Source organism: Acomys russatus, chromosome 13 (assembly GCF_903995435.1).
Source record: "Acomys russatus chromosome 13, mAcoRus1.1, whole genome shotgun sequence".
NCBI lineage: Eukaryota > Metazoa > Chordata > Mammalia > Rodentia > Muridae > Acomys > Acomys russatus.
The window spans coordinates 19,209,030-19,228,402 of NC_067149.1; the positions used below are offsets into that span (position 1 = coordinate 19,209,030).

Here is a 19,373-nt window from a genome sequence, read left to right on the forward strand (position 1 = left end):
TGGGGAGGACCAGCACATCTGTTTGATGGGAGGAGAAAAGAAGAGCCCGTTTCTGAATCTGGTCTTTTCTACGGAGGCAACAGAGCAGGGGTCTTCCATTTTACTCTCTGGGATGCCTGCCTGAGCCCAGGCCCCACCGGGCTCACTGCTTCCTTGCGATCTCCACAAAAATCGATACACCGAATTGGGATGGCTGCCTCTGCCATTCAAAAAGACTTTGTGGTTTAACTTGGATTCTTGGAGGCAGATACTGAAACTGCTAGAAAAGGGATCCAATCAATGAACTCAATGTCGGATCAAAGTCAGCCTCAGGGTACCAGGATTACTAGGCCCATGGGGGTGGCCACTCATCAGGCCCCCAGGCATATGCTTAGAAGCTCCCAGTGTAGAGAGTTGCACAGGCTGCCCACAAGGGACCTCCTAGAGGGATGGGGTGACCGACCGAGACTTGAATAAACTACTTGTCACTGCACACCACAAGAGCCCTCCTGTGAACAGAACCACAGGAGCCTTCCAAGATGCCTGTGTGAGCCTCTGTGGCAAAGGAGGTGGTGGTAGGGAATCCAGATACGCTCTGGTTTTATCTTCAGGCCTTCCTGGGAGTAGAAATGATCCCCACTGCAACCCTGAATGGGAAGCTGTCAGCCTTTGAAAACTTGACTTTCACCTGCTGTCAGCAATCCCACTCGTGTGGGTCAGGGAAAGCCTCCAGGGGAAGACAACTGCTTCAACTGAGGCTCCAGCTGGCTAAAAAAAAAAAAGCCAGGCGTAGTGGTGCACGCCTTTAAGCCCAGCACTCAGGAGGCAGAGGCAGGTGGATCACTGTGAGTTCGAGGCCAGCCTGGTCTACAAAGTGAGTCTAGAACAGCCAAGGCTACACAGAGAAACCCTGTCTCAAAAAACCTAAGTAAATAAATAAATAAAATAAAAAAGCCCTCCAAGGAGCCTAGGCAGCCAGACCCCTTCCATCTCATCATCACATGCTCAGGACCCACTCACTGTTGGCAGTGCAGGAGAGGATCCAGAACCCTGACCTCAGGCAGTCCTGGGCCACGGCTCAGAACCACTACGATAGCCTTGGGCCACTAGCAGGTTTGTTATACAATTCATCTGCAAAGGAGGAGGGTAGCAAAACAAACTGATAGATCCAAAGTACCGAGGTCAGTGTTCCCCAGCACAAGTACCCTCGTCACATACCACAGAGCCTGCCTGACTGGAGACACCAGGGATCCTATCCCAGAGAGCAGCTGCAAGAACCCAGCAGTTACCCGAGAGCCAGTTACCAACAGCACATGTGATACCTGAGAGACTATGATGACCTTGCCAGTCTCAGCGTCCACAGCCTGCACAACCCCCAGAACAGAGCTGTTGCCAACTGTGAGGCCACGCACCAGTCCAGCGCTGCTCACTGCTGCCACGCTTTCATTGTTGATGGAGAACAGGATGTTAGACTGAGGCTGTGGGCCACCCTCGGAGGTGATCTGAGAAGTGAGAAACAGTGGCTCTGTCAGCACCTGCCATGCTGGAGAGCCCTCATGTCCCACTCAGGTGAGGATGCTAACAGTGAAGGCTTGTGTAGACCCGCAATGGCTCCTACCTGCATCATGGCTCCAATAATAAGTGTTACCTTCCTGGGTATCAACCTGAATGGAGGGAAGACCTGGATGTGGAGAAAGAGAGAAGGGACTGGCATCTGTAACCTGACATTGGCTGCTCATGACTGCACTGAACAAGGAGTATGAACATCCCTCTCAGCTGAGGGTAAGTGGCAGGGGCTGGGGTACTAGGCAGTGCTGGGGAAACCTATGGCCACAGAAATAAGGATCTCTCCCCTCCCCCCTCTGTGCAGGTCTCCACATGTGGGCCCCATGCAGCAGCACTTCCTGGTGGGGATCTGAAGACACACCAGGAACTTTCTGGTCTTATCTACCTGAGACCTATGGAGCCAGAGGCAGGACCCTGTGATGTGAGGCCTGACAAGTCCTCTGGTCATTGAGACTATCTTTCTAAGTTGTGACTGGCTCTCGTCACCAGCATTCTGACTCCTCTTTGAAGAAATAGGCCCCTGGCACTACTGAAAGCAAACTGTCTTGGGATGGCGCTCTACCTCAGCAGCTGCACCATTTCCCTGCAAGAGGAAGGGCTCAGGAGCAGTCAGCAGCCAAGGTGGATACCACAGCTCTAGAGCATCCTTGCCCCACAGCCCCCACAAGTTCCTGCTTGTCAAACACGTAAGAAGTGCTTCAAGGAGAGCATGGAGACGGCTCAGCACTGAGAATTAGTCTTGGTTGGGCTGCGCTATTTATAGGCAGCAGCGAATTCCTCACCACCAGTAGGAGGAAGGCACACTTCCATCTGGAGGCACAAACCGCCTCTGCCCCGCTTCTGAAGGCAGGTCAATGAAGCCTGCTACCCCTGTGTGGCCGAGGCGGCAGAAGATAGTGCTGTTGTTGCTGCCAGTGGGTATCTGGGGGATTCTCGGGTAAGGTGGCATGACCCTAGCTTCCCTGACCTCTGCCTACAGTGGGGTACCTGTGAAAACCTAGATGCAGGATAGCCTACATCACACTGAGAATGTGTAGGGGCCTTAGAGCTCAGCTGCTCCTGTTGAATAACATGCCATAGGAAGCCCTTTCCCACTCTCCTGACAAAGCTTGGCGGGTGCTCATGACCCTCCTGGACCTGGGCTAAGGCTTAGAACCGACTGCAGGAGTTAGCTCTATACAAGCTAAAAATCAGTCTACGGCTTCAGGGAAGATTCTTTGCCTGTCCCTTTGGCATGGGACAAAGCACAGTGTTTCTCTGAACTGCCTGGGCCCCTGTGGCACAGAAGGAAGTCAACATCTCATGCTCCCTCTGGTTCTGCATCTAATTGCTGCCATCCACATGCTTGGGAGCTGGTGACTATGCCTTCTGCTCACCACACATGATAAGGCACAGATTTCAATGTGGCCTCTCCTTGTAGCTGAAATCCTAGCCTGTTCTGTCACCAGAAAGACTTGCCCACCAAGATGCAGCCCACACAGAGCAAAAGGAGCAGAACTACCTCAATCTGCTGTGGGGTGGAGCTGACTCTCTGCCCAGATTTGTCCGTCACACTTGCAGACAGGCTGGTCTGGCCAATGGCCACACCATGTACGAGGAACGTGGCCGTGTAGCTGTCCAGAGCCTCATCCAGACTCCTGGGATAGAAAGACACATGGAATTCCTCCTCCAGGAAGGGCTGCTTGAAAGGCTGCAGTGGGAATCAGCCCTATTCTGGGACACCCCCCGCTCCCCGGCTCCCGTGAGGACTCACACCAGCTTGATTATCTGGGAGGCGGCTCGCAGCTTGAGGTCCATGAAGGTGAAGTACTTGGCCAGGAAAGGCTTCTTGTAGAAGTCCAGCACGCGGACATAGGCCTTGACTGCCTTCCCGATCTCCACCTAAAGCACAGGCTCAGGTGGTCTCTCAGTGATCACTGCCCCCAACGTGTAGCACCCAAGGCTTTCAGACAGCATCACCAAACTCCAGCTCAGAGCTTGGGAACCGGGGGTGGGGGTTAGGGATGGGGTGGGGTGGGGATGGGGGCCGTCACCCAGAATGACCTCTGGGCTTGGCGAGTCAATGAGTGAAAAATGATGAGCTTATAGTATACGGGGGCTAGGGAGTGGGAGGCTTGGCTACAGAAGAGGCTTGGACTCTGCTCTCCACTCGGGGGCAGCCAATGGAATTTAGGGAGACAGGACGCAGCTTAGAGCAGCAGGGCCCCAGAGGCGCTCAGAGCCTGAACAGCCCACATCTGTGCGATATATCAGCAGACATTTAGGAAAGGAGGACCTGGAGCGCCTACTGAAGAGGGATCTAGTGAGCAAGCTGCAGGGAAGCTGGCTGTGGTGGCACTCAGGAGGGGTTAGAGGTCAGCTTGGGATACACAGCCAACCTGTCTCCATAAGAGGATGCTAGGAAGTATGTGAGGCTGGGCGATAGAAGCTTACGCCACCTGAACATCCCTCTTTCAACGACTAGCCTTTCATCAGCACAGGCAAACAGGGACTGGGCGGCAAGCTCTGGAAGCCTCGCTCCAGCCGCCTCAGCTCTAAATCAGATTCCCGTTCACACAGAAGGGAAACCGGGGCCTGCTGTTTATTCACATCCCAGGAGCTCGTGGCACTACTGAGCTTTACTCATCTGTCCCCCAAATTCCTCATCCTACATCCTGGGGTGGAACTCCATGCTCAGCAAGCTGTAACGGCAGGCTGGTGAATAACCTATGTGAGCCGGAGGACATGTATTCCCAAGTCAAGGCTAATTCAGTCAGTCTTGCAGACAGGAGTTACTGCCAAGCTCTGCTGAGGACAACTGGGATGAAGAAATACAGCAGGGACGCCAGCCTGCATTGTCCACAGACGCACAGGGATCGTCAGAGATGGTAACCTAAGTTCAGCCACTCTGGAGGGGACCGAGGTGGGCAGGGCCCAGGAGGAAAAGCAAGGGACATGAGGACCCCCCCACAACCAGGACACATTGCCCCTGCTTTGCATCAGCGAGAGGGGGGCCATTCGGAGAAGCGTCTACTGACCTTGTCCACCACTCGGACATAGAGCTCTTGAATGTCAGAGACATGAATGACGGCCTTTGCTGGGGTTGGGAAGGCCAGGCATAAGTCATGGACCATGACAGTTGATGAGCCTGGGAGCAGAGGGTGTACCTATTAAACAGAGGTAGACAGGGTCACAAGACTGCAGGTCCCATCTCTGCTTAAGGGGTCATTAGCAGTATCTTGCCTCCTGAGATGCCAATTCCTGGGAACTATCTGACCAGAACTTCAAAGAAGTGGACACAGAAGATCCTCTGCCACCACTCCTCTGGCACCCCAGCAGCCAGGGCATGAACTGCAGAGGGGGGTATTACTGCTAGGGGACCTCAGGCAGTATTCATGTCAACTTTATGCATTCTACAAAAAGAGGGGGAATTTGACCAAAGTACGATAGATGAGAACACACACGGTAACCTGGAGGCAGAAGATCCAAGCCCAGGACCTAACATGCTTGCGGTATCTACTGCATTACACTTAGGGTTTCTTCTTCATTAGCTATTTAATAATGCCATGCATTTTCATAAGGTTAGATTATTGTTTGAAACATCTGTTTACATTCCAAATTCCAATCAACTTGTATTGGTATTGGTAGCAGGTCCATTTCTAAATGCAGATTCTATCTTGTCGTTCGGTCTGTGGGAACTTAAAAGGCAAATATGACTCTTCTCTTGATAGGATGGAGTTGAGTTCATAGAGCAAAAAGTAAGATCTTGGGCCAGTGACATGGCAGGTAAAGGCATTTCCTGCCAAGACTGAGACCTGAGTTCAGTCCCCAAAACCTACGTGGTAGAGGGAGAACGTGCTCCCATGATTTGTCGTCTTCCCACACCTGCGCAGTGGCGTGTAAACACACACCAATAAATAAAAGTTTTAAAAATCTTAAAAAAAAAAAAAAAGATCCAAGCCCAGGCTGGCCTGACAAGGTGGCTCTAATAACAACTCGGAATCTCATGTGAAGCTTCAAGCCAGAAGCTGGTAGCACTGGGGGAAGCTGCTTCCAAAGGAAGCTCTTGTCTGAACTCACAGCATAAGAGACCTGAGAACAAAGCCGGGCGTGGTGGCGCACGCCTTTAATCCCAGCACTTGGGAGGCAGAGGCAGGCGGATCGTCTACAAAGTGAGTCTGGGACAGCCAAGGCTACACAGGGAAACCCTGTCTCAAAAAACCAAAAAAAAAAAGAAAGAAAGAAAGAAAGAAAGAGACCTGAGAACAGACCACCCACCCAGTCCTGGGCTCCAGGGGGCCTACCCATCTCTGCAGCCCAGCTGGGCTTAAAGTCATGACCAACTAAGAAGTTCTAGGTGAATGAATAAACACAGGCTTGAATTTCCTAGTCTTTCAGCTCCACAGCACCCCTTTATCCCTTCCTCGCCACGCAGCCCCAGGGACTCTCCTAAGCAACTGCAGCTCCAAGCATTGGCCAAGCTGCAGTGGCTCCTCAGAGGAGACATCTGACTATCAAACACGAACTTGTCACAACATGTCCCCTAGGGGTGTGTGTGTGTGTTTCAGCTAGGTGGCTTCTTAGACTGAGCAGGCAGGGGCAGGGTGGGGAGCCCGTGACTGGCTTTGCAATTACATCTTGTCTTTTTAGTGGGGCTTGTGGGTATAAATGCATTCAGCAAGCAGCTCAGCTTTTGCAGAGCTGGAGTTCTAATACCAAGAATCTGTGTAGGGGTTGGGGGGTCGTGCGGGCAGGGGTGGGGGGAGATACAGGTTCTCCACCAAAAGGGAAATAACCAACTTTCTGCCTCTTCCTCTAGCCTTCAGCCGCTGGCTCCAATTTCAAGCCTCACTTCCCTCACCGGATAGGCGTGATCTTCCCTCCACTGGGCTGACTTCCCCTCATCACTGTTTGGGATTTTTCGGCTTGCCTTTCCCCCTTCCATGCAGGCCTTGGCCTTCCAGAACACTTGACACAGTCTGATGTCTGGCCCACACAGCTTTGAGCAAACTAGCTGGGTTAAGAATGTGACATTCTGAAGGACTCTGCAGAGACCGCAGACCCTGTGGATTCTAGCCCAACAGCTTCAAGGCACAGAAGAACAAAGCATGCCTCAAAGGGGAGCTGGAGACCCTACCTAAGTACCTCAGTTTCCCCACTCGGGGCGCTACCCCCTTCACAGGGAAACAGGGCCTGCAGCATCCAGGACAGGAGCAAAGGAGAGGAGGGGGGCCAACAGGGAAAGGCTAAGCTGAGAGAGGCCTAAGCCCATAGGTAGCAAGGGGTAGACAAAATTGGAAAGCTGGGCCAAGCTGCTTCATGTAGGTGTAACTGAGCTCCAGGGCACATCCAAGCAGATGAGGTGTGCCTGGTTTATTTAATAGGATGGCTTAAAGTAGATTAACAAAGATCCCAGGACGGGAAACATACGTACGTTCCGAAATGATGGCTGTGGGATTTGAGCTGTTGCTATTAGCCAGCCTGGCATTAAATATGGGTGGAGAAGCTACCAGTCATCTGGCTTTGCTGTGGTAGTCATTACATTTCCCCTAAAGAAAGTTCATGCAAAATTGCAGGGAGGAACAAACACCTCTGCGAACATGACCTGGGCCTTGGTCTGACGCTCATGCCGAAGCTGCTGCTGTCAGGAGCTGGCATGTCCTCTATAACCTGAGGAAATTACATGGTGCACACATAGCCGACAGACCCACGTAGGCAATGCAGGCATGAGTGGGCTTTTTCGTTTTCATTTTTCCCCTCTGTCCTTCAGAAAAAAATCACTTTGCACATTTTAAACAAAGGCATAAAATGGCAGTGGGAAATCAATTCCTCTTCCGCTTGGTTTCCCGGAGGACGGACTCTCAGCCACCTTCCGGATGACAAAGCAGGGAGGACAATGCCAGGCTGCATGTGTGGAAGCGGTGTAGTCCGGCCTGCTCCGCTCCTGGACTCACTTCAGCCCACTTTCCCTGTAACAAAGCTTTGAGTCCAGCACATGAGGTCACTTTGAAGACAAAGAAACAGCATGAAGGGCAGGAGAGAGAGAGCTGACCACTCGCTGGTAGCCACACGGGGACCCTGGACCACTCCTCACTAGACTGTGTAGGTGGGTCACCACACGCTTCTTGATGGACATTCAAGAACACCGAGACGAGGCAGTGGGGGTGTCTGGAACAAGTTCACATTTCTGAGTGTTGACAGTACCACTGAGAACATCATCAAGAACTGAGCCCGAGGGAAAGTCCTGTCATCAATTTGGAGATGATGAATGCATTACCACTCATTAAGAAACAGTATGGCCTATGAGCTCACCAGCCCCGCCTTCCCGGGCCCCATTCACACTTCAAAGTTGTGGTGGCAGGTGACATTTTCAGATGAATAAAGACCTTAGTAATGTTTCTGACCATCACTGGGGCCATTAACTCCTCTCACTTCTGATGTGCTCATCAACGCCGTGAAGTAGGCCAAGCTAGCATGTAAAAGGACTGGGACCTCTATCTTCAGTCTCTCACCCCGCCATCACAGGGATGCCCAGGGATGCTCACATGAAAACCACAGCTAGCTAGTTGTCAACCGGGATAAAACTTCACACTGTGGTCAACTCTGACAGTTCCCCAAAGGTGAGAATGGGCAAGGCACCACACCATCCACAGCCAGCCTCACAGAAGATGCGGGACACCTGGACTTACTTCAAGCCAAACGACCTCCTACCAACTCATCCCCGGTGTGTTTCTGTGTATGTCCCTGGGCATCCTGGAGATAGAAAAGCACTACTGTGGCTTACCAGAGCAGAGCCTGTGAGCCTTACTCCTTGTTACTGCAGTACTCTGCCCTAAAGTTTTCTCAAATGAACACAGCAAAAGAAAGTGTCAGGTGCTCAGGGCACACCAAGCTCTCGGTGACAGGCTGAGCTCAGAAGAATCATGAAATATGAGGACTGTTGAGAAGGAAGAAACTCTAAGTTTAAATCAGGTAAATATTCTTCTGTGTAGGCCAGCCAAAAATAAAATAAAGGCCCCTTGCTGAGGTTTCTGGGGGCTGTGTAGCAAAGCTAATCAGCCCTGCTCAGACTGGAGTTCATTGTGTGGGCATGAAAACCTCCACCACAGCCTGCTGTATGCATCACGCACTCATATCTCTCCCAAAGACACTGAGAAGCCAACTACACACATACAGGAGCCACCATGGAGCCTCAGCTACCTATCAATAGGGAAGAAGGAAGCATTGTCTCAGGAGCTACGTGAGAACGGCTGTGGGCTTTCTTGTCTGCGAAGAAGAGAAATGAGAATGCTGCTAATTAGCAGCTGCAAAATGCCAAAGAAATGTGCAAATGTGTCCTTCAGAGACAGCCCTCTGGAAGAAGCTGGGAGCACCCGTCACAGCCCATCAACACTCTGAAAGATCCTGCAGGTTCTGGAGGAGAAGGAGAAGGAGAAGGAGATAGGACCCGATTTCCCCTTGAAGCAGTTGGAGGAGAACGCAGAGACCCAAGGTCAGTGTTCCACAGAGCCGCCGGGACAGAAGCCACACTCAGGAGGCCTGCCTCCAAAGTGCTGCTTCCCAGGGTACCAGACTGGCCATGGGACAGAATGGCTGCAGCCCACTGTGACCCTGTGAAGACTGGGAGGGCGCAGATAGCCACACAGAGGTAACCCCAGATGACAGTGTCTGAAGGAGCTCAGAGGTATTCTAGAGGAAACTGCAGTGCTGGAATCCTTGGGTCTCTCAAAGATTCCAGCTTCGATTTGAATACCTCCAGATATGGTGCGCTCACTACCCACACACGGAGCAGAGCCCTAGAGTGACTCTCAAGAGCACTTGCTCCTGGATGAAAGGTCTTTCTTCTCGCCATAGGTTTACCCTCAGCTTACTCAAGAAGGGCAGCCTAAAAGAAACTGTTGTTGGTTGCTGTGGCAACAGACATACCTCTCCTGATTTCAAATTCCCTTTTTGATAGTGGGAAGTTATTTTTAATCTCTAGAACACAAAGATAAGGTATGTTTCCAGATGTGTGGATGAATTTCAACTAAAGCTTTTCCTTCTAGTGTCAAGCTTTGACAAGGCACAATCAGACCCAGGGCTGTGCAATTATTCCTTCTTTTATAAAGGGAACAAATGAAAATGCTTGGGAAAAGCACGGGTATCACACCTACAGCTCCAGCTACTCAGAAGCCTGAGGTGGGAGGAGTACTTGAGTCGAGAAGGTCAAGGTCAAGAAATGTAGGAAGACCCCAGGGTCTTAAAAAAGCTGAGCTAGGCACTACGGTCCACATCTGTAATCCCAGCACTTGGGGAGGCAGAGGCAAGCAGATCTCAGTGAGTTCAAGGCCAGCCTGGTCTGCAAAGCGAGTCCAGGACAGCCACAGCTACACAAAGAAACCCTGTCTTGAAAATACCATAAATAAATAGACAGACAGACAGGTAGATAGACAGGCTGGAGAGAGGGCTCGTTGGTGAAGAGACTGGCTGCTCTTCCAGAGGACAGAGGTTCTATCCTCACCACTCACATGGTAGCTCAAAGCACCTGCCACTCCAGTTCTAGGGGATTTGACGCCCTCCTCTGGCTTCTGCAGGCACTGCATGCATGTGGTGCACACATACATGCAGGCAAAACACTCACACACTAGACTGAAAAAACAAAAACCAAAACTTTAGAAGCAGAGTTTGGGCTCAGAGGTGTCTGGTGGCAAAGCCCTAGCTGGCACGTGCTGACACTGTGTGGGTGGGTGTCACTCTGGACCTCCTTTCAGGAGGAACTTTCCATTGAATGACTGCATAGACAACCCAACAGACACATATGTAGACAAATAGAACAGTTCTCTGGTTCCATTCTTTGGCTCTACTACAAAAAGAACATTTAGGGGCTGGAGAAATGGCTCAGTGGTTAAGAGCATGGCCTGGCTGTTCTTCCAGAGGATCTGGGCTCAGTTCCCAACACCCACATGGCCTTTCATAACCAGCTCCAACTCCAGTTCCAGGTGATCGGTCGCCCTCTTCTGGCCTCTGAGGGCACTGCAAGTACTTGGTACACATGCATGCTGGCAAATGCTCAAACACATAAAATAAAGCTAAATCATTGAAAAGAGGGGGAAGAAAAAAAAAAAAAGAGACCCTAAAGAGTTTTCTCTAATCCTGTGTAATAAAATGGGGGCTAAAGGTACAGGTAAAGTAACTGCAGGCTACACAACAATGTGACAAGAAAGAGCGACTCGGAGCATGAGGATACCAGGGTGCTCTATTCTTTCATGCCAGAGGTCCGACCAGGTCCTTGTCTGTAGGAGTGGGAGAGGGTGAAGTTGAGCACTACAGAGATGAAGGAGACGGTGAAGAGAGTACTGGAGAAGCTTTGAAGTGCAAGTTTCTTAGGGTTACCACAAAGCCGCTTATGTAATAAAAGAATAATTAAAAGACGAATCAGAAGATTGATTGAAAGGAAAGAATTAGGTAATTAACAGTGCGGGTAATTGTAGATACGGAAGAGAAAGCACAGAGGTGGTGGCACGGGAACGGCAGAGGCTCCCGAGCAACTCAGAATCTCAAGGCCCTGCTCAGTACACAGTGGGTGTTATTAAGTGCCTGCTTACTTACTGGAATAATGCCAACCTGACTAGATAGCTGGAACCCCAATGCCCAAGCTTACCATAGCCACGCCTCGGGCGTCCTGGTAGGCCACCTTGATGATGTCCGGGGTGCTCGTGTTGAGGAAGAAGTAACCAGAGCCTTCTGTAATGTGCAGTTCTACCTGGAGGGAGATGTGGGGATGAGAGTGGTCGGGCTGGGTAGCACAGAGTGCACGGAACCTTGCTTGGAAGGGTGGTGGGGACAGAGGGTCCTCATACCTGGACACCAGGGTGGTTATAGATGGTCATTTCTTCTGGGCTGACCCTTACATCCTCTACAAGAATAAGCTCGACAGAGGCGGACACAGGTACGAGAGGGTCATGCTGAAAGAGAAAAGACAACACTGTCAGACCCAGAAGAGCACAGACAACACCAGCTATCTCCGAGGAGAGCTGGGCTAGATGCTCCAGGTAATGGCCTCGTTCCAGGAAAAGAAGCTTCAAGCAATATCAGGACCCAAGGGAGGCCTGAAAGGCAGAGAGCCTCAGAGAGGTCAGAACCATATGTAAAGGTCTTAAAAGGGCATTTGTGGGGTATAAAGCTCCAGTGGAGAGCCCAATGAGGCCACTCAAAAGCTAGCAGGCTCCTAGAAGAGGTAAAAATAGAACGGAGTGAAGACATTTGGAACAGGGATAGGTGACTATCTGCCTTCAGCAGGCCACCTCCTGCCAAATGGGGCCAGCTTCCTCTCAACATCTGGGCTCTTAGGGGGCAAACCCCCACTTTCCCTGCCCACAAGTGTCTACAGCCTCCACACTATTTCAATAGCAGCTAGGAGGTGGTCTGACAGGATGGGTATCATCCAGACAGGACCACTCTTGGGGGACCATTCAAATCCCTCAATGTATCCATTGCCCCCCTCACTGGCCCCCCCCCAAAGCAGCACATCTGCCTGAAGCCCTCGGGAGATGTTGGGGGAGGGGAGAAGAAATCAACCAGGTAGTGATTCCCCAGCAAGGGAGGTCAGAATCTACATAAAACCAGGAGACCTCCTGGTCTTGCCCATGGCCCCGCCCACTGTGTCCTCTGGGAGATACCTGCTGTTCCACTCTGGCTGCGCTCAGGTGGGACTGCTGGTAGCCAGTTGCCGTGGCAGAGATGGCTGTGGTTCCTGACGCCTCATGAACTGACACTGCCTGCAGACCTGAGGGCACAGATGGGAAACAGATGCTGGTCACAAGCCCCTTGGTTACCTTGGGGCTACCTTCTCCTGCTGCTGCTGCAGACTCAGTTTTGTTGTTTAGAAACAGGTAACTGGGTTTAGGGAGGCTATTAGTCCTGTAAAGATTAACAGGGCCAAAACAATTGCTGAGGCAACAATGGGCTGCTGAGGAAGTTTGTCAGCTGTCACAGCACAGCAAGAGACTTGGGACTGGATCTGTGTCCTGAGACCCTGGTTCCTACCTCACATGCTTATATGGGATTAAAGGGACACAGTGGAGCTGGGTGTACTGGTATAGGCCTGGGATCTCAGCATTCAAGAGACAGGAAACCTCAAGTTAGAGACTGTATTAGAAGACTTTGTCTCAAAACTAAAAAACCAGTAGCCAGCTGTGGTGGCATGTACTTAATCCCAGCAATCAAGAATCAGGTGAACCTCTGAGTTTGAGATCAGCCGGTCTATGTAGCGAGTTCTGGGTCATCCAGTGTGACAGTGAGACTATCTCAAAAGAAGGGGGTGGGGGGGGGCATGGGACACGAGCGCTCTCCGCAGCCCACGCTCCAGCGCTGAATGCAGGGAAGCCTCAGGCACCTGTGGTTCTAGGCATTAACTTAGAGCAGATCTGCTTCCCCCATCCTCTCCACCCCAGGCCCTCTGGCTAAAGACCTGGCTTACCATGTAGCTTCTTTTGGCCATTCCCATCATCCTGAAATACCAGCTGCATGGGCTGCTCGGGCTCAATGCTGGCCAGCAGCGGCCGGGAGGACTCCCACCGGATGCTCAGAGAGCTGAAGTTATCGAACCGCCGGCCCTGTTGGTCATAGGCACCCAGGTCTAACAGGGGATTGCGGTGACTGGATACCGGAACCTAAAAGAAATGACAATCAGATGCCGTGGCTACGCCCAGGCCTCTTACACTCCTGTCCATCACAGGTACGCCATGAAGCAAGCGGATTCCCTAGTGGGCTCAGACAGTCCCATTGAAGGGGTGGAGATGGACCACAAACCAATGCTCAGGCATTCCGCCACTAAAGTGCCCAAAGCCCTGCTCAAAATGGCTCCTGCTTGTCCATGGGTGATAAAGATTCCCTTTTTCCCTAACAAAATGACACAAAGAGTACATGGCAATGGCAAGGAGGCAGCCAAGGAGAGGCAGGAGCATCTCCCCAAGCCAGGACCAACCCTTGGCTCCAGCTCTTCCTACCCAGGATGACACAAAGGTCTCCATCTTCAGCTGTTCCAGGCTGGGTAGGGAGCAGAACCCATCTGCTGGGACTTTCTTTTTAAAAACATTTTTTTTTTAGATTTACTTATTTTATGCGTACTGGTGTTTGGCCTGAATGTACATACGTATGCCTCATGCCTGCAGGGGCCAGAAGAGGGCACCAGATCCCTTGTGACCCACTATGTGGGTGCTGGGAATTGAACCTAGTCCTCTATAAGAGCAACAGTATTAACCGTTGAGCCATCTCTCTAGCCCCAGGACTTCTTTTTAAATGTGAATCCTGCACTGTTGTTTTGGAGAGACAAATTCACACTGTGAGTCACACTGAAGTAGCTGGACAGGATGGGCTCCAGTGTAGTTTGCAGATGAACTAATCTATTCAGGTACCACCCAGAAGGAAGGACTGTCCCCTCCAACCTCAGGGTAACTATCACTGAGGCTGGTGAGTGAGATGTGACAAGTGATTTGTGACAATTCTGGAGGACCCTTTGAGGCCCAAGCACATCTCTCTGCACAATGGCTCCTAGTGATGGACACGCCGAGACTCTTGCGGCACACGGGCAAAAGCAGAGCTTGCATTCCATAGTTAAGATGTGGGGCTACAGGGGTGGGGGCTGTTACTGCAGCACGGCCATCCTGACTGACGTTCCCACCAAGCTCCCTGCCTCCACCTCGAGGGTCCCTCTGTAACCTCTGGTAGCTCTCCTGGTTCCAGACAACTCCTGACCAAGCGCGTGGCACCTCAGAAGGTGCTCCTTCATGCCAGCAGCTCAGCTCTTCACCTGGGCACATCAAGTGTTTTAACTGTACAGGACACAAGCTGGGGAGCAGAGCATGGGGAGGGGCTGCAGAGATCTGTCCCCAGACATCTTGCCCTTTCTCCCAACCTCTGGTAGAAAATCAGTGCTTTCCCAGGAAAGACATCAGCTCTTGGCAAGCATGCCTGCAGGCTGACTGGAACTTTCCCACTTACAACAAAATGAAAAGCTGTGGCTCAGCCACTTTACAGTACTTGCTCAGTCACATAGGCTTAAGGCAGAATATGGAAGGTTGGATTCTCCAAGGACTTCCTATGACTTTGGTTTCTCCTTAGGCACTAGCCTAGCCCAATCCTAGATGAATTAGTCCCTCATACACAAGCTTGGTGAGAGGAACATTGGCCGACCTGCCCGGAGGACCTAGTCTGACTGTAGTGTGCCATTCCCGCTGGTGGACTCCATTCTGGTATCTCACCTTGTCAATAATTTACTCTGCAAACCCATCCTAGGTGGCCTTTGGATTTGGAGAGCTATAAAATTAAATTGATACTGCACCCAGATGCACCTCAGGGATATATCTTCTTCAAGGTCCCCTAATGAGACCATAAATCGCAAGGGGCCACGCCTGAATGGCTGGCTCATGGCTCAGGAGTGCAAGGGCTGATGGATCACATGGCAGTTCTGTGTCCAGGGCCCATTACTTCTTGCTGACACCAACAACACATAGTCCATTCTGATTCAGGCTCCGAAGTCACGCCGTTACCTTTCAATCCACAGCAGCTCTGCGCTACCCCAATCTGGCTGCAGAAAGACCAGAACCCCTTGCAGCTCCTTGCCAATGCTTAAAGACAGGGAAGACACACCAACTTCTGGTTTGGCTTTTACCCTGCAGCAGCTCAGTGGCACAGACTGCCCAACACGAAGGCCCCTGCGCTCCAGGCCAGCACCCACTCCCCACGCTCTTGCTGTTTTAGTGTGTCTCTCAGTCTATAAGAGGGTGCCTCCCAGAGGGACTCAGCCACAGTGTGCTCCTGGGCTTCTCACTTGCCCAAGGTTGTCTGCTGAGCTCTTGGGAGAAGCCAGGCTCTGTTCTGGTGACTGGTAGAGACTAAACTAGGCAATCAAAGTCTACAGTGATAGGTCACCGTGGAGGTACTTGGGAGCAGGGGAAGTGGGAGGGCGATCAGGTATGCTGAAGCAAGTACATTTTTAAGTGAAGCCAAAGACAAAGGAGAATCTGGATAAAGAAATGAGGGAGGGCAGGGCAGGGGCAGTGGGGGGGGGGGGGCGGCGGGCATGGGGCCAAGGCCCAGGGCTCAGCCTATCTAAGCCCCAAGCTCTGATAGCAGGAGAGGGGGATGACAAGGCATTCAAGCATGAGAGGCATAGAACCACTGGTAAGAGTAGCCAGGGACCAGAGAAGCAGGGTCCCACAGGCCACTGTAAGCCTCAGGCAGGTTTAAGCAGAAACCCCAGACCATATAATGGCCGCTCTCTGAACTTTGCATCCCAGTCACATGACCCACCATCACTGGCCTCTGTCACTACCAATAGCTGTCTCCCGCAGCAGGTTGGGCTTGAAAACAAGCCAATGAGTGCTGAGCTCATAGTGGAACTTCTGTGCTGACTCTTGTTCGTTACTTCTGGCAGGGGACCCAGCAGGCAGGTGTTTCCTGAGGATCCAAACTTAGCACAATGCTGTTCCCTCTACCACGGACAATTGCACAAAGCAGATGTGAATTAAAAGGTAAACCTTGCAGACAAACCAGGCAGAGAGAGAGAAAGAGAGAGAGAGAGAGAGAGAGAGGCTGTCACGCATGTGTGGTAGCTAAAATGATCTCACAGAAGCAGAGTAGAGCGGGTGTCACTAGAGGCTGGGAAGAGAGGGGAGGGGCAGGAGGAAGGGAAACAGCTCGGAACACAGGGAGCAGTAAGCTCTGGGGTTTGGCAGTACACAGGGGGCAACCAGGTACCAGAATAATACACTACATAAAGAACGGCAAGGAAACAGTCTGAAGCCTCCCAACACAATGGAACCATCGATGCTTGAGAGGGAGGGCTCCATGTCATGATTTGAGGGCTCACATACATACATGCATGGAATTAACCACAGTGCGTGCTGTAACGTGCAATAATGTGGCAATAAAGAGCTTAAAAGGCTGGAAGCAGGCAGCAAGTTCCGGATTTCATCTCAACAGGTCTCCAAGTCAAGATGGAGAAATCTTTCCCTGAGCACCCCAATCTAAGGCCAGAAAAAGACGATCACTCACTCTGCAGCAGACACTGTGGGGGCTCTGAGCGCATACACACAGACACACACACCCCACCTCCTTGGTGAGAGGAGGAAGGTACATAGTCTACAGGGTCCCTGTGGGTTCAGTGGAGAGCGTACAGAGCGGGACCTCTTACTCCACACCACCCTTACTGGCCCAAGTAAAGCGAGTGGAGGAGATAAGTGCGGATCTGTGGAGTGTTTATTCTCAGCTCTGTTGACAAGCAAGGGCCAGAGAAGACAGAACCACCCCACAGATCACACCACAGCAGCAGGGGAAACAGCTGTGCTTGACTCCAACAGGAGATATGAAGGTTTGGCCCTCAAGCCCCAGGCATTTCAGCTGTGCAGCTCCCCTAACCAAGCTTTGAACAGATGGGTGTGGCTCAAAGCTATCCTTCACCCACCAGGGACAGCACCTGCCCCACAGCTGGAAAGGCTGTGGACATACTCAGTATCAGAAGGGTCATTCAGGTGTGCAGGAGGCCTGGGTGCACAGACGTGAGCAGTACCTACTCTGAGATGGTTTCAGGGGAACACAGACCGTAGGAGGGGTTGCTGCATTTGGAGATGGATAAAGCTGCATCTTTGACTCAGGCCACCTCAAAGATGGCTATGGGGATGGGTAAAGGAGGCTAAGAGGGGAAAGTTCCAAGCCACCAAGTGAACAGGAGGGATACTGGAGACCATGGCCTGACCCTAGAGTTGTTGCTCTCACTGCCTTGCCTCCCTGGGGCTTTCCTCTGACTCTGCTAGGCTGGCGTCTCCTTGTCCTGCTCCCCCTGCCACCCCTCTGTGGCCCTCCTCCCTGCCTGGCAGTACTGGCTCCGTCCAGCTGAATTCCCTGTAGCATTCCTACTCTGGCCCTCTTGTCTCCTGGTGCCCCCTCACCCTCCTGGTGCTGAGGGGACAGGAGGACCTGCTGGACAAGTATGTGCTGGAGGGAATGGGGGATGACGTCTTTCCTCCATTCAGGGCTGAGGCCACTTTCTCCTACATCCCTGAGCAGGATACATTCTGGGCCCTGGGCTATGGCGCTCCAGAGCTGAGGATTGGATGGGTCCCGGCTTCTGGGGAAGGCAACCTGTAGGTCTGACCCCCATAGTTGCTGTTTGAAGGCCCCAGGAACTTTCTTCCCATCTTGACACTCACTTTGGAATCCCCTGCCCCATGACTAAGCAATGCTGGCAGATGCCCCTTCTCCTCATGGCTCCCAATGCCACTCTGACCACACACAAAGACAACACCCCATGGGAACAGACAAAACCACAGAACACTCCACAAGGACTCTCCAGCCCCTCACGTGCCCAGCAGAGGGCAACAGCGAGCCCATAATCAGAAGTGGCTGGGAGGAATTGCATCTTGCCAGGCCACTGCAGAAGCTCCTGGATTTAGGATGAGGTCGCACTCCAAAGAACCCATCATGAGCTAACGGGCCACTCCATACACAGCCTACTGTGTCACCCCACACTAACAGACCATTCCATACACAGCCTAATGTGCCACTCCACTCACCCAGTCTGACCCACATGTGCAATGACATCAGCTGACAATACACAAAGACGGCACGCTGACGTGGGACTGACTGCCCATAAGCCATATATATGGACTCCGGAGCTCCTCAGAGCATCAGTTTCCCCCTGTGGTGGTGATGCTGACTGTGGAACTGTGTCTGGTTCACTGTGCACAGCATTAAGAGAAGATGAAATACCTATTACTAGCCTGGGAAAAGATCAAAACCCCAAACAGACTTCTAACAAGCAGTGTCACCTTCCTAACCCTATAAAGTAGAAAATCAGTAAGTCTCTGTAGGCCCAGGACCAACTGTGCCCCTGGACTCTCCCACCTCTATAGGCCCCAGAGTCTCCCACACAAGGAACAATTGGAAACACCCAAGCACAGCTTTGGCTGTTGAGATCCAGGTGCTAGCACGTGGAGTCCCAGCTACTGGAACATCAAGGCCACAGATACAGGAGGCTAACGTCTCCCCCGTCCCCACGAGTGGCCATACTTACCACCTGCTTGTTCTGCTGCAGCAGTGGGCAGGACAGGTCCAGCTGTGGGAGGGCATAGACGGGCCTGAGAGTGAGCCTGGAAGGCGGGGCACAGACGGACTTTACCACAGTGGGCTCCACAGCAGGGAAGGGGTTAGAGAGGCTTGGCCGGTTCCCCACAGACAGGGCGATGACCTAGAGGGGCAGGAGGAACAGTCAGACACCTGAGCGCAGAGCCCTCCTCTCTGAGCCGAGACTTAACATATACAGGATGGTGATAACGCCTGTACAGCCCCAAGTACCATTTACAGACATCTCAGAGAAGAAGCAGGTCTGGAGATGCCTCTGGTTCCCCAGGACATCCCCCTCCAAAACAAAAAACAAAAACAAAACCCACAGCTGAATCTGGTCCTGGAGATTTGAAAGAGGAGTCTGTGCTGATTTCATACACATCAAGGTGAGGCACTGATGCGAGAATCCGTACACTAAAGGTTAAGGGACCTCACTGTGAAAGAATAGGTCAGAACAGGGACCATGCAGGACAAAGCCCAGTGGAGTCCAGAGACACAGTCAGAACCACCCCACTCCATGCCTACTTGCTCCTGAGGCAGGGGAGAGGCCACACTCACCACCTGCAAGTGCTATGCAACAGCACACAGCACAGGGGTGGAGCTAGAGTAGGGCCTCTCAAGTCAAGTGCAGCCCCTGGTTTTATGTGCCACACAGCTGACAGCTGCACCAGAGGGAGCGAGCAGCCCCGGACTCCTCACTGACAGACAACTGCTGGGACAGACAGAGCAGTCTGCTCTGAGACGGG

At 52.0% G+C, this 19,373-nt stretch overlaps 1 protein-coding gene across 1 annotated transcript in view; it reads right to left on the reverse strand.

Moving 5' to 3' along the window:
• Positions 1 to 19,373, reverse strand: part of Nup210 (nucleoporin 210) — a 90,309-nt gene that overhangs the window by 23,125 nt on the left and 47,811 nt on the right. The window contains exons 16-25 of the mRNA XM_051154908.1: positions 18,578 to 18,751; positions 12,983 to 13,175; positions 12,183 to 12,289; positions 11,364 to 11,468; positions 11,165 to 11,266; positions 4,563 to 4,691; positions 3,299 to 3,426; positions 3,047 to 3,182; positions 1,598 to 1,660; positions 1,302 to 1,481 (exon numbers count right to left, since the gene is read on the reverse strand). Coding sequence (XP_051010865.1) covers positions 1,302 to 1,481; positions 1,598 to 1,660; positions 3,047 to 3,182; positions 3,299 to 3,426; positions 4,563 to 4,691; positions 11,165 to 11,266; positions 11,364 to 11,468; positions 12,183 to 12,289; positions 12,983 to 13,175; positions 18,578 to 18,751 — 1,317 coding nt within the window. The remainder of the gene's footprint in view (positions 1 to 1,301; positions 1,482 to 1,597; positions 1,661 to 3,046; positions 3,183 to 3,298; positions 3,427 to 4,562; positions 4,692 to 11,164; positions 11,267 to 11,363; positions 11,469 to 12,182; positions 12,290 to 12,982; positions 13,176 to 18,577; positions 18,752 to 19,373) is intronic.